Consider the following 15,754-nt stretch of genomic DNA (forward strand, 5'->3'; position numbering starts at 1 on the left):
ATTCACCTTCCTGAAGGGAGGACAGAGTACCAAGATCACAAGACAGCAGAAAAATGTTTAGAAAGTCTACCCCAGGATGGGAAGCGCAAAAATGTTACAGACAAATTGGTATATGGAGTGTATTCAGAATATATTACTACCGTTATATTTAAAGTTTTCATGTTTTTAACTAGGCAGTTCACTTCCAAAATCATAATGTAATTATTTCATCTTTAAATTGCAAGCTAACCACCTTTAAACACTGACTTCAGGACATGGATATAAATATTTTAATGCATCACCGTTGATTAACACTTGAAAAAGAAACTGTTGCCTCAGTACTTGTGTATTTGCAGCACCAACAGGACCTGTAGGTGTGCAGTACAAAGGTTTTGCTTTTAAAAAGCAGGCCTATTAAATGTTCACATTACTATGTAAAAGCTTCAATTATTAAAACTGAGTTGTTAAAAATATTTTGTCATTTGTGCATTTTGCACTTTGATGCTCACCAAGCTCTGATAGAAAAAAACCAAACCCATCATTCATTTCTTTCCAGGGTTTTCTTATCTCAGTAAAATTGTGTGTTAAGGTCCGATTAAATCAAACTCACTCATTCTGGTGATAACAATCTGATGATATACTGACAGAATCCAAAACACCGGAAAGTGTTTTCTTAGCTGATAATGAAACAACAAACACGAACTACAATGACTAGCATAAAATGTTATTTTAAGTACTGTCAGACTTGTCATCTAGTGTCATCTAGTCTATAGAATATTAAAGTATTTTATACTAATTCAAGAACTAAAAGAAATGAAAGAAAAGAAAACTCTTAGGAGATTGCCCATTCTTTGCTTTTAGGTCTGACCAGTGCTTCTAATAGGAATGCTTTAAAAGTCTGCCATAAGATTGTAATAAATAAATAAATAATCTTAAATGATGAACAGGTGCATAGTTGGTATGCAGCATGAAACATTAAAAGCATGAATGTCCTTTTCAGGGCAGTAAATCTCAGTCTGCTTCCTCTTGCTTTAAACACTGCAGTGGCTCACTGGCAAGTGTTTCAAGTGTTTATTACAAGCATTGTTCTCACTAGACCAAACATTTAAGACACTTATTTATTATGAAGTTAAAAGTGAATAATATTATAAAATTAAAGAGCTCATATTTTAACCTAATTATTTTTAATTTAAATTTTAACCATCACCCACCCCTGCCAAAGTTCTTGTTTAAAAAACAATGGTCTGCTAAGCTGGAAGAGTAGGGAGAACCGATTTGTCAGGACTACTGACTTGCTTTGACATTTGACTAGTCACTCTCTCTCAATCTCATTTTACCTCATTTGTTTTCCTTGGTCTGTACTGGATAGTATGACTCCTAGGATGCTGAGAAAATTAACTTAATCAACTATAAATGGGCTCTGAATTCTTAAGAACTCAAGTGTTCTGCATTAGTGTACTCCACGTACTAGGTGCTTATTTCTCAAAGGACTGTTTCCTAAATTAAATAGTATTACACAAGTGTGACCCCTAGTGGCAATGAACAATGTCTACAACACATGCTATCACTACGAAGGGAAATGTGTCCACCACCACATCAGAGTTTCTGTGGCCATATTTACACGTGCACTTTACTGTGGAGCAGACCAATTAGCTGTATAGTAAAGCGTCCCCATCTACATGCGAGACAGTATTAGGCTGCAGTAAACTAGTACTACCGTAAGATAGTACTGTCAGGGTCAGTGCTATCTTACAGTGGAGTAATTAAATACATGTAGACACTGACCATAAGCATAAATTGTGCCAGCAACCTAGGCATAAGGGGGCCAGATTCCTGCCTGCCACCTAGCCACATAGCTCCACACTTGCAGCACCCTCATGCCCCAGCCAGCCCCTTCTGCCACCATCCAAAAGCACAGGGCAGAGCAGGGCAGGAGCAACCCTAGAATAAACTGTTCCACCCCAGCTCAAATTGCTGCTGTTCCGGATGCATGTGTAGACACTGAGCCTAGGAGTAGGTTACTCCAGCTCAAACTGCTCTACAGTTTATTGCTTCAAACTGCATGTGTAGATGCACCCTGTAGTTTCTAAACTCATGCACTTTGAAGAAACAAAAAGTTCACAACTCATAATGTACACATCTAAAGAATTCTTCATTCTACACATTTCTAGAAAATCTCTATGGTTAAACCAACATTGTACACCCAACTTCCCAAATTATAATACTAACACCCAGCCAGTATATTAGCAGCATAGCATGGAAGAGAAAATAAAATAAAAAGCTCACACTTTTTAGTTCCATATAACCCCAAAGGTTTAGAACCAAGAAAATATCAGATGTTTTCAAATTCAGATGTAAAGAAGGACAAAATTTTGAGTAGCATGAAATCTTTATTTTTTAAAGATCCTGCCACATGAAGTGAACATGGCAATGGCATGAACCAAACACAGCCTCAAACTTACATAGCAAAGAATACATGGCGAGCATATCTCCTCTTGTTGGAGATCAAATATTCTTGTGGTTACTACCATTTACTTCCAAAATTATATTTGACTTACATTTTTAGCTGTCATAATGCAGTTTAGCAAGTTTAAATAAGAGCCAGCACCACATGAAAACTACTTTCCAGACGCTGTCAGCAAATTCTGAGGCTCAGACTTCTGGGATTAGACTTGAGAGAAAAAGGGAGGGTGTGTGTATCCGCTCCATCAGTGGGAGGATTAGAGTAAAACTGAAGCAGAATCATACATACAAGTGAAAGCCTGAAATGAATCCCCACGCACAGCCAGTGAATTGATTTTCCGACACCCAAATGTCTTAAATAGTAAGTGCCTGAAACATCATCAGTGCAGTTGATCAAATGCTAGTCTATTTACCTTAACTCTAAAATATCATGCACTGGTTTGGTTTCAAAAAGTGAGAGGTCCAGTTTCTATAACACCAAGCTGTAAGACTGAAACCTGTTTTTAGTTTAAGTAAGTTGATAACAGTTCTTTAATAGATAAAATACTAGCAGGGCCTTTTTAAAGTACTGACAGTTGGATGGACACATTCAAATAATCTGAGAGACTTCTCTCAGGTTTGTTCTCCTGGTAAAGAAACTTACCCAGAGCCACACGTACATACATTTGACTATGGGGGGGGAAAGAGGAGGGGCATGGAAATTACAGGATGCTTTGAAGCCTTCCTTAACCTGCCTGGCAACAGCTCTGATTGGCTGACTCAGACTGCTCATGGTCAGCCTGTTTTTCCCTGCAGCACAATGTGCAGATTTTAAAGGGGGTGCATTCTGCCCCTTACTGGAGAGCAGAGTAGCATAGTCCAAACAAGGGACACACTGACTCCCTTGAAGGGAGGGGAGACGCTGAAAGATTATGTTCTCTTCTGAGCTGATCCACGGCATGTACAGACATTTGCTCTTCCAAGAGAAACTCTCCTGGGAACGATTTAAGTCTGGTTGTTATTTTTCTCTTGTAGTGGCCATTTTTACCATGGGAGAAAAAGCCTGAACATCTGTACACTCGTGATTTCTCCTGGGAAAGCAGCAACTCTCCCAGGAGAAACCAAACAGCTGTATGAGACCTAAATCATAAATGGTTTTATTTAGCAGTTTCAAAGCTAACGTAAAAACTGGTGTTATGGGGAACCCATGGAAACCTACGCGAAATTTTTTGGAAAGGGTAAGCATTACTCACCAAAGGCACTGAAGAGCTGGTAAAGGTCACTGGTCTTCCACTCTTTGGGAAATGTAACATGAAGAACATGATCTCGTTTTGGCTGCACTATAAGAGGTAAAAAAAGCATTTAATAAAACCAGTTACCCATTATTTTTCAGGATATGAATTAGTGTTATTTATCTGAAATGCAAAGAGAGACAGCTTTACATTTAAACCTTAAGATTATGATAACTGCACATAATAACTATATTTATACAAGTCAGTCTGCCCAACTGACTAATGTGTATGAGAAACTGAAAATTGTGCATGCCACAAAAATGGTCTAAAGCTATCCACATTTTTGGTGCTGTCTCCAGCCCCTCTTATAGCACATTCAAAGGGAAACCAAAACTGCCTAACCTCTTTATGTTCCAACTTAAATCAGTAACTGTATTTTACCATTTTGCTCTTCACTTAGGGAATTTATACATGTACATTTGTCTGCTCCAATGTGCCGGAAATCTGATGCACTAGAGCAGATTCAATTAATCGAGTCTGCGGAACATGTAAACTGGTGCGCCTGGCGCTGCATTTGTATAAATGGCGAAATGTGCATCAGCACTAAGAAAATGACGGCAGCATGCTTTGAAACTAAGACACCTTTGAAAAAGCACGCTGCCAGCATTTTCTTAGCGCATTTCACAATTTATATAAATGCATATGACACAGCGCTGGTTGCTTTCAAAAGCACCCAGCATTGCGTTGCATGCACGAGTGCATACACTCTTAGAGCTTACTGTATAACAGTATTTCCAAAAACAAATGCAAAAACCACTTTGCTTAGAATCCTCAACGTCCTACTCTAACCAGGACACAGCAACACAATGACTCTTCTCTGTGCTACCTAAAAAAGATCTGATGCATAGGATAGCATTTACTATACTGCCAGAAGCCCATACTATACAGCAGAAGCTTTCAACAAACTATTTAAGGAAAACTGGCTCAAAAGTACAACTTTTTACCAAAATACATTACGGACTGCATGAGGACTGAAGCACTGACATGCCCTACCCGCCCTTGGAAAATTCCAAGGTAGCATTTGCTTGCTATAACTCTGTCAATAGAAATACTCTATCCCAAGTCAAACAGCCCTACATAATTATACCCTTTTTTTTTTTTTATTTTGTGACCCCAACAATATTGCCCAATATACTGCATGATTAATGTGATTAATATCATAAGTAGTGAAAGTACTGCTTAGCATGTGGCTCATTCATCTTGACCAAACTGAAACTTTAAAATAAAGGCATTTATTTCTTTCTCCCCTGTATAGTCAGTTATGTTGATTAAAAAAAAAAAAATGCAGAATTTCTCTAGAAGCCACTGATACTATGACAGTTTAAGATGGTAACATTTGTAAAAAAAATGCAAATCAGAAATACTGTATTTTTTTCAGATTTCAGTTGAAATTTAGTAGCTTAAAAGCCTTGAAATAGATTGAGACATACAAACAAACACAAAAAAGCATGTTAAATAAACTCAAGACAAACATTACTATGGAGCTGAGGATGGCATCCCAAGTTAAGGATAACAAAAAATTGTTTTTCAGATATATAGGGAGTAAAAGGAAGGCCCAAGGTGGTATAGGACCACTACTGAAATGGGGAAAAGCAACTGGTGACAGACGGGGGGACAAGGCTGAACTCCTCAATGAGTTCTTTGCCTCAGTCTTCCTAAATGGTCTCACATTGCAGAGAAGCAACAGCTGGGCACCAGACAACCAAGTGTTGACCCTGAGATGTTGCAGAGTCACTTGGAAGGGCTGGATGTGTTTAAGTCAGCAGGCCCAGATGAGCCCCATCCGAGGGTACTGAAGGCACTGGCCAATATCATTGCACATCCACTGGCAAGAATATTTGAGCACTTGTGGCACACGGGACAGGTCCCAGAGGACTGGAAAAGGGCCAATGTGGTCCCCATTTTCAAGAAGGGGAGGAAGGAGGATCCAAGCAACTATAGGCCAGTCAGTCTCACCTCCATCCTTGGCAAAGTCTTTGAAAAGATTAAGGCTCATATATGTGAGGGCCCAGCAGGAAGAATTATGCTGAGGAGAAACCAGCACAGGTTTGTAGCAGGCAGATCATGCCTGACTAATCTCGTCTCTTTTTATGATCAGGTTACAAAACACCTGGACACAGGAGTAGGGGTTGATATTGTTTACTTAGACTTCAGGAAAGCTTCCGATATGGTATCCCACCCCATACTGGTGAACAAGTTAAGAGGCTGTAACTTGGATGATTACAGAGTCTGGTGGGTGGCAAATTGGCTAGAGGGTCATACCCGGAGAGTGGTAGTGGATGGGTCGGTAATCGACCTGGAAGGGCATGGGCAGCGGGGTCCCGCAGGGCTCAGTACTTGGACCAATACTCTTCAATGTCTTCATCAGTGACTTGGACGAGAGAGTGAAGTGTACTCTATCCAAGTTTGCAGATAATACAAAACTGTGGGGAGCAGTGGACACACTGGAGGACAGGAAACAACTACAGGCAGACCTGGACAGGTTGGACAAATGGGCAGAAAACAATAGAATGCAATTTAACAAGGAGAAATGCAAAGTGCTGCACCTAGGGAGGAAAAATGTCCAGCACACCTACTGCCTAGGAAATTACCTACTCAGTAGCATGGAAGCGGAAAGGGATCTTGGAGTCCTAGTGGACTCCAAGATGAACATGAGTTGTCAGAGTGATGAAGTCATCAGAAAAACTAACTGCACTTTATCGTGCATCAGCAGATGCATGACAAACAGAACCAAGGAGGTGATACTTCCCCTTTATAGGGCGCTGGTCAGACCGCAGTTGGAGTACTGCGTGCAGTTTTGGGTGCCACACTTCAAGAGGGATGTGGATAACCTGGAGAGGGTCCAGAGAAGGACCACTCATATGGTTAAGGGCTTGCACGCCAAGCCCTACGAGGAGAGAATAAGGCACCTGGACCTCTTCAGCCTCTGCAAGAGAAGGTTGAGAGGCAACCTTGTGGCTGCCTATAAATTCATCATGGGGGCGCAGACGGGAATTGGTGAAGCTCTACTCACCAAGGTGCCCCTCAGGGTCACAAGAAATAATGGCCATAAACTAGCAGAGAGCAGATTTAGACTGGACATTAGGAGGAACTTCTTCACAGTTAGGGTGGCCAAGGTATGGAATGGGCTCCCCCTACCCTGGTGGTCTTCAAGAGGTTGGAAGGGCATCTGGCTGGGGTAGTCTGAACCCAGCATTCTTTCCTGTCTATGCAGGGGGTCAGACTCAATGATCTATTGAGGTCCCTTCTGACCCTAACATCTATGAATCTATGAATACTGGAATGGCATTCAGACATATTATTCATGGCAATGTTTAAAGTTTCTGCTTAAAAGGGGGAAATAAACATTCATGTACATTTTATATATATTTCAAATTTTACTGATGAATATAGTGCCACTTAAAATAACAGATGAGTTAAAAATATAGGATTATGGAAGAGCTATTTCTTCTGGCGTGCCAGAGATCAGGGTAAACAAAAAATTCAAATCTTTTTTTTTAAATTGATACATCATAATTTTACATTTTACAATTTTAAGTAATTCTAAAACAAGATGTAGATTTGAACAACATCTGTTTATATACAACATAGGAAAAATGAGAACACTATAAAATAATTATAATCCTCACTGAATAAAGCTTATCAATTTTTACCTTTCACACTTATTTTACTGCACTTTGAACCCTCCCCTTGATAAATAACAAGGTCTTAGAATTAGTTTCAAGTCAAGGATATTTACACATGACTATTCATCATTTCAGTGTTCCACAACACCTATTCAACACATCTAGAAAGTAGAATGAGTTACTAAACTATTCACCAAAAACTCTCACAGCAGTTTGTTTTACAAGTTGTCATAAAGCGAACAATACTTACATTAGTTACAAGACTAACTATAACTGACCCTTTTCCTAAGCATGGCTGCAAGCCTTTACCCAACTGTAATACTATCACATGCCATCTTCCTTTTACATTGGGCCCTGGGCTATTGCATGATTTCTCCCTTTTACATTGGGCTACCTTGTGGACCATATTTACCCAGAAGGCCCAAATAAGGAATATTTTCAGGGGGCAAACCTTCAAGAATTTAACTAGTAGGCAGCAGAGGTGAGAAGTGGTCAGGCAGCTTTTTCAGCTTTAATTTTTTATAGCAGGAACAGAGAAAAAGATTTTAAAAAGAAAAAAAAGGTCCACCTGATCATCTACCCTAAGTTTATCGTCCCTCTGGAAGTTTAGGAATGCCTAACTACCTCAGACCTCAAGAACACTCCGTCAGTTTTTCCCTTTGCAAACAGCTCTCAGACAATTATCTTTAATCGCTTTAGAGAGACAAACTGTTAAGCGTTCTTTCCAAAGTTGAGATAACAAAATGTGTCTTGTAATTAGACAGCGCCCAGAAGTAGTAACTCCACAGTTTAGCAGCTGAGATATCATTTCTTAATGACCCCTGACATATAGTACAGGCAAACTGCTGTCCTAGAAAAAGGGTGCTACATTCCCAACTAAAGGCTTAACACTGAAGTTTGTAAGCAAAAACCACTTCAATAACCCCAGATATACAAAAAATAACTATTTCTATAGTCATATTCCATATTCATAAATAAACTAGACTTTTAACTTTCACAATTTTCATTTCTCTCTCAAGCAACAAACACCTTCCTCTGAGTATTCAATTAAGCTATTGAAAGACTACTTGTTAGAGAAGGACATTCTTCATTCAGTGCACAGAGAAAAAAAGTATCAAAGCAAGAAAAATGCTAATTGGTAGAAGAATTTATAAACCACTTATTTTTAACTAAATAAATAAAAATAGGTTAGGTAGTGTTGCAGTGATACTGTAACAATGATGGTCCAGGAGTTACGAATTAAGAATGCCTTGCATTCTAAAACTTGTCTAACTTTAGCCCAACCATGCAGTTGGTCCAGTAAAAGAAATTGCTCACAAAAACCCTTCTCTCTCCAAAAATATTTTAGGCATTTTATATATTAAGCTTCTCTAAGTTAAAACTAAGCCTTTGTATAATCAAAAACTAGAATCGCCTTGGAACATAGCTTTAAAGTGGATAAATCAAGATAAGGCATCCAAATATCTAACATTTGTATAGCATGATGGTTTCCACATTGTATTTTCCATCTCAAAGTATTAAGCTTTCACACTTGTGGCTCTTACCGATCTTAATCAAAGTTTTGCTTTTAATAATGGAGCCACTTCGTTGTGTTCAGTCACTGACTTTATTTTAAAAACAATGATTCTCAAGTGGGGCAGCAACAGATCCTTTTAAGGGTGCTAACCCCCCCCCTTCCCACTGCCAACAGTACTGCAGCTACCTGCGGGAGCTCCCTGCTTACCACCGCCATGCTCCCACTGCTGACAGCGCTGCCGCCACCTGCGGGAACTCGCTGTGCCCCCCAGCCTCCAGGGTCATGTGGCATTCATGTGCAATAGGGTATGTTTGGGTACGTGGGCACCTCGCTCCCATCCTCATGGGCAGAAGGGCTGGGCACGGTACAATTAATTGGTGGGCACCATGGGCTGGATGCAGGCCATGAGCCATATTTTGCCTGCCCCTGGCCTAGAGGCTTGTGGGAGGGCCGGGTCCATCTGGGCCCCATTTCTGCCAGCAACATTACCTTTTGAGAGTCTTCCTAGTGAGTGTTAAGTGCTAACCGGTGCAGTAACAACAAATTATTTGCAGATATTTAGTTCTGATGCAAAATTTCGAGAAGCAAATGTCTGCTCTCTTCATCCCCACTGCAGGACTGATGGAAGCATTTGCCAGACCATTGATTCTCAGCTGGTGACCCACACAGTCCTATCAAGGACACACCAGGTATGAAAAGGTAAGCACTGTAATAAGTAAGTTTTTGTAACAGAGTACTGATAAATTCTCAGAAGTTATGGAGGAGTGCCTTGAGTTAAAAACCACTGCTTTAGGATCTTAATTTTCACCACTTCCTTCTTTGCTACAACTGCATTTGGCCTGAAAAGCTTATGCTTAGGCTAAAGCTAAGCAATGTTATAAACAGAAAGTTTTAAGTGAAATTATTAAGTAGTTAAATATTCACTACGACGTATTCTTTAACTGCAAAAAATAAAAGCTGGCCATCTTGCAAAACTTCAAGATTGTAAATATTACTTTGGGCTACCATTACCAAAGAAAGGCAGTTAAGACTAAAGGGCAAACTTGTTATCTTCAGCTACATTAAACTTGCCACAGAAAGTACAAATTGATCTCATTAAGCCATTTTTGGGTTGTATTTCATACATAGGGTGGACACTCCATCCAAAGTTACAAATGTACTGAATTACTTTTGCATTTGTTTATTATAAATGGCATCAGTAAATTTAGACTTTTTGTTAATTTTGAATATGGTTCAACTGGGACTGAATTCCTGTGTTCTGGCTATAGGGTACATGTTAGGAACAAAGCACAGACCTACATCATACTTTTCTGTGCGTCAAGACTCCTTCTTATAGAAGTCAGCATGAGTACCATCTCTAAACTAATTACTTCCATTAATACACATTTGAGGACAACTTAGCTAGAGACATTAATGTTCTTGTGATTCATTTAGGAATAATGCCACAGTCGAGGGAAGCAGTTAAAAAAACCCTCCTCGCTCCCAACAACAAGCCTACCAAGGGTCATTTCGGCTAGTTTCTCTGAAAATTGTCACATGGATTTGTCTTAAAATAACAAACAGAAGTTCTGCACTTGCTCATGTGGTTGAACTTCTTTGCTAGAGAAGTGATAAATTCAAGATAACATGAAAGGAAAAGCAAACAAACAAAGAAAACCACTTACAGTCTGGTCCTTCCAAATTCAGGTATGGTATGTCCGTTACTCTCATAAGAAATAACCTGTAGCAAAAGCAATAAATGTCATTAGCAAGCTAGCTCTCTTAAAGGCTATTATAAAGTTTAGTTGGACATTACTTCAAGATAGAAGCCATATTAAATAACCTAGCAATAATATTAACAAACAGAAAGCATAAATACACACCAAATGTTGGTCCAATTAAAAAATAAAGAGGTATGAACTACTCCACTAACCAGTTTAATTCACACCATATAAATTATCTGATTGATAGTTATCTTACTACCTTGATCTGGAACCAATGGACAAGAAAACCAAAACATATTTCGAGAGAGTCTCAATAAAAAACTGACTGGTATAGCACAAATACAGTTAAGTACTTAATGGCTGCTTAGGCAGTGGAAGGCCTGTCAACAAGTACCACCCTAAATGTGCTCAGTAACGGACACTAGGATTTGTCTATCTACATCTTCAGCACCCCACTGCAAGAAATTCATTTAATGGGACTACGCAGCCTACAACAGGTCACCATACTATTTCAAAGAGATCAAAGAGAGATGACAAAAAATAGCATATCAAAAAACCTCTCCCCCTTCCCAAATTTTGACATGACAGATTTATTTTTATTCACTGCTCCTGCAGTTTGCTGGTAGCTGCAGTATTCAGAATCCTTTCTTGAAACATGGGGCATCACAACATAGCCAGTGAACCAAATATTAGGGGACTTAAATATTTTTATTTTTAAATCACTGCAGATTGTTCCTTTGCCTAGTTTACAAGAATATTCTGCATGACATGGTAAGAAAGTGAATTTCTTAGTTAGGGGTTGTAGAAGTAGCCAGAAAAACTAATAAACTTCAGCCCACTTGGTTTACATTAATACAGAGAGGTTCCCTGGAAGGTTCCTTAATGGATCTAATAGTTAAAAATGCTCACAGACCTCATGGAAAAATAAATCGGTTAGAAGTTATATACAGCGTGCCTTGCAAGTGTCCTGATTGTTAACATTTGTTACATGGTTCAACCACCATCACTGCCAAGAGGCCCAATCATCTTGCTTATCCACAGACCTCTGTGAAAGTTATCTTTGACATTTTTTTTAGTTCTTACCAAAAATAATCTTATTCAAAATGCTGCACAAGAATATGCTAGTTTATATTAATGCTAATGTAACAAGCTAGAGAAAATAGTCCAGTTTAACCATACAACTGCTATTGTATCAACAGTGATATAGAAAAGCAAGCATCTCTCGTGCCTCACTGACCAGAACACTGAGTGGAAGACAAAGCAGCACATTATCCATATATTTTCAGTCCTTTGCTTCCTCACTTGGACTGTCCAAGAGCATTGCTTGTCACAATTAAACTCATGCAAGTCATGCATATCAATTTTCACTCAGCTATGCATATATAGGAAGGAGTGAACTGTCCAATAAACTTTAGAAGCATTTATTCATATCAAAGATGTCCAAAATCCTCTAAGAATGACATTAAAAAAAAATGGTAACGTTTCATAGAATGATTCAAAGTATTTACATTTAACAAGTTTGTATTATTGCTTATATAGATTTACTGGAAATCAGTAAAAGTTTGCTGCGTGATTTGCATCTCTACCAACACATCTCAAGTAAGACACAAAAAGTAATCCTCCTGCTTTACTCAGCCTTGGTGAGGCCGCAACTAGAGTACTGCATCCAATTCTGGGCTCCACATTTTAGAAAGGACATGGAGAAGCTTGAGACAGTCCATAGGAGAGCCACACACATGGTTAGAGGTCAAGAGAACAGGCCTTATGACAGGGGCAGGCAATTAATTCGTGCAGAGGGCCACTTACTGAGTTTTGGCAAGCCATCAAGGGCCACATGACAGGCAGCCAGGGGCAGCTAAATATTAATTTTCTAAATTTTTTTTAGGGGCACCATGGGCCGGATAGAATGGTTTGACAAGCTGCATGTGGTCTGCAGGCCGCATTTTGCCCAACCCTGCCTTATGAGGAGAGGCTGAGAGGCATGGGACTCTTCAGCCTGGAGAAATGAAGGATCAGGGGTGACTTGGTGACAGCCTATAAGAACATAAGGGGTGGGCATCAGGAACTGGGAGAATGTCTGTTCACCAGGGCACCCCAAGGGAAGATAAGGTCTAACTGTCAAACTGCTGGAAGACCATTTTAGACTGGACATAAGGAAAAACTTCTTTACAGTCCAAATCTCAAATAGGCTGCCCCCAGAAGTGGTGTGAACTCTGGACACCTTTTAAGAAACCCTTGGATCATTATCTTGTTGGGGTGATCTGACCCCCGCTGATTTCCTGCCCCTTGGGCAGGGGGCTGGACCCAATGATCTTGCGAGGTCCCTTCCGCCTTAACGTCTATGAGATCTATGACATTTTTATTGATTTATATTTCCTAAAACTTGCTTTTAAATAACCTGCAGCTAGAAAAAACATTTTAAAAAAGGAAGTGTTAGAGTATGAAAGCTCCTTCATATCAATTTTTAAATGGCATTCCAAATGGAGACCGTCTCAACTAAAAGTAGCAGCAGCAGGTTTCAACATGACTGGGGCAGTAGTATTGACATCTCCTAAAAACAGGAATTTGGCTGACCTGTCAACAAGTCTTTGCACTTAAGACTTCCACCAAGCTAACCAATGCTTTAAATACATATTTCTAGTTAGTCCCTAGTGGAGCCCTTACCCATTTAAGAGAAACACCTTTATCCTCATTAATACAGTCATGTTCAAAACCGTAAGAAGTTGCACTGAAACCACCCTACAATTCTGCTGGCTAAGTGATGGCACACAGTTAAAACATTTTAATTGTTCACAATCTCCATCCACAACTACCCTATCTTGTTCAAGCTCCACTTGCAAACTAAAAACTTTGTTATATAAATTAATCAAATCAGGACTTGGTTTATTATAATAGACATATGGGAGTGATTTTTACATGAAAAAAATCTCTATACTGTGTATCAGCTTCCCCTGAGATTTAGGATCAGAGTTGCATCTACAGTGCTAATATTTCGGTAATAGTTTAGTACTCAATAACAGTGTTCAACCTTAATTATGTATCTTCTCTAGTATACATTTCTACACAGAGTAGAGAAAAACCTTAGAAGGATTTAAGAAAAAAAACATAAGGCACATGTTAGGAGCAGCACATAGATCTACATTATACTTTTCTATGTGTAACGACACCTTCTTAGAGAAGTTTGCATGAGTACCATCTCTAAACAAATTAATTCTATTAATACATATTTGTTTAGAACAGCTTAGCTGGATATATTGATGTATTTGTAATTCATTTAGGAACAGTGCCAGAGTTGAAGGAAGCAGAGCTAAAAAACCTAACAACAAAACCCACCCCCCCGAACAAGCCTACTGAGGGTTATCTCAGCTCTTTCCTCTGAAAATTCGTCTCACAGATTTGGTTCAAATAGTTATTTGGGGCAGGGAAATCTCCAGCCGGTTATCACTTCTTGATCCTGGTTTTCCTCTGAAGTAATCTGAGATCCATCAGGAGCGCCCATTAAACCAGCCAGTATTTTCTAGCACTACCTCCTTTGAACTATTGTTCAGCTACCTGCTTCGAAATTACCTTACTGTCTTTTAGACTGAGAATACCGTGTCACCGGAGAAACTGCAGAACAACACAGAGACCCAAAATATACTTGAAATTACACAGAATTTTGCTTTCCAGAGGTTTGTTTTTTTTTTTAAAACAAAAAACCCACTAGGTTTATTAAACTAGATAATTTAGCAAGTTTGACAAAGACACTGGGCATTTCCAACCATAAAATCTATTTAACAGCACCATAGCTTGGGGCAAAAAGCATTTGCTATATTCAGTCAAATAATTCAGGGTTGTTGGTTGTAGTTCTGTTGGTCTAAAGAACATAGGCACACAAGGTTCTTTGGGTAAAGGTGACTAAATAGTTGGAAAAGATGTTTTTTGCAAGCTTTCAAGTACAAACACCCTTCAGGCACAGGGAGAATTTGTTGTTTCTTGTGTGCTTTATGTGGAGACAACACAAAGAAACAACAAACTCTCCCTGTGCCTGAAGAAGGGTGTTTGAAAGTTTGCAAAGAACAATTTTTCTAACTATTTAGTTGGTCTGATAAAAGATAACACCTTTAGCCAGAGAATGTTGTACTCAAATAATTTATTTATGGAAAGTTTATTTTAAAATTAACAGCTATAGACTACAGCACAGTTAAGAAAACAAGAGTTTCCACATTACACTGAAGAATTACTGCCACCGACTCTGAAAATGCTAGTGCTATTTTATCACTACCACAGACAACTCTGAGTCAAGTCTTCCAAGGTGATCTGGTATGCAAAATGGATTCTCAAGGCCTGGACCTACAATCAAGAAACACTGTTTTCAGCTGCTTAGAATTCAACACAGAAACTCTACAGAGTGAAGATATACATAAGCTAACTCACATGCTGCCAGCACTATAGAGCTCTATGGGCTGCATATGTACCTGAAAAATAGAGTAAATTAGTCACACTGGTCTCTACACTGCCATAGAAGGATTATTATTGGTATTCAAGCTACCTAGTTTAAATCCGACTCAAATATGGCTACGCTACCCTGAAGTCATACACTGATTGGGAAGGGCAACATTGAAATCATTTAAGGCCCTCACTAAAAGAAAACCCTTGGGGAATACCAGTCCCTCTCAAAAACAATGCACCAAAGTAAGATATGGCCCTTGTTTTTGAAAGGCAGAATGAAACAGAAAAAAAATTCCTTGTAGTAAACAGGGACTAGGGAGCCAAACCTGCTCACTGTTCTGCTCCCCCAAACATGTGCAGGCTTAACTTTTGCTTCTGCCCAGCCCATAGTAGAAACTGCTCTTACTGTATATTTCCTTGCATGTACTGCATATGCTAATTTCAGCTGTTTTTCTTTTTTTAAAAAGGTGTGTTATATGAAAAAATATGGTGGAAGCAACTGACCAACACTGTTCTTTGGGATTTTCTAGTAGCAGGCACAATCTTGAAAATAAGGTAATGATTTTCGCTGAATTTAGCAGCTTTGATACCAGCAAGACACCCTACATTCCCTCACCAGCAGGTAAACTGGTTAAAAATAATCTGAAACAAAACTGATTCTAAAATACTTTAAATCCAAGCACTGTTTAGTTGGAAGTCAGGGGGGGCGGGGGGGGCGGGGAAGGGTGTCTCATTTTGCAGATTTTTTTTTTTTTTTTTGCAGAT

At 39.2% G+C, this 15,754-nt stretch overlaps 1 protein-coding gene across 2 annotated transcripts in view; it reads right to left on the reverse strand.

The window, feature by feature from the left end:
- Positions 1 to 15,754, reverse strand: part of PARN (poly(A)-specific ribonuclease) — a 186,185-nt gene that overhangs the window by 124,690 nt on the left and 45,741 nt on the right. For both annotated transcript variants that reach the window (XM_019507430.1, XM_019507429.1), the window contains exons 19-20: positions 10,520 to 10,575; positions 3,675 to 3,761 (exon numbers count right to left, since the gene is read on the reverse strand). In XM_019507430.1, coding sequence (XP_019362975.1) covers positions 3,675 to 3,761; positions 10,520 to 10,575 — 143 coding nt within the window. The remainder of the gene's footprint in view (positions 1 to 3,674; positions 3,762 to 10,519; positions 10,576 to 15,754) is intronic.

This window comes from Gavialis gangeticus, unplaced genomic scaffold, assembly GCF_001723915.1.
Source record: "Gavialis gangeticus isolate Ggan-Ray unplaced genomic scaffold, GavGan_comp1, whole genome shotgun sequence".
Lineage (NCBI taxonomy): Eukaryota > Metazoa > Chordata > Crocodylia > Gavialidae > Gavialis > Gavialis gangeticus.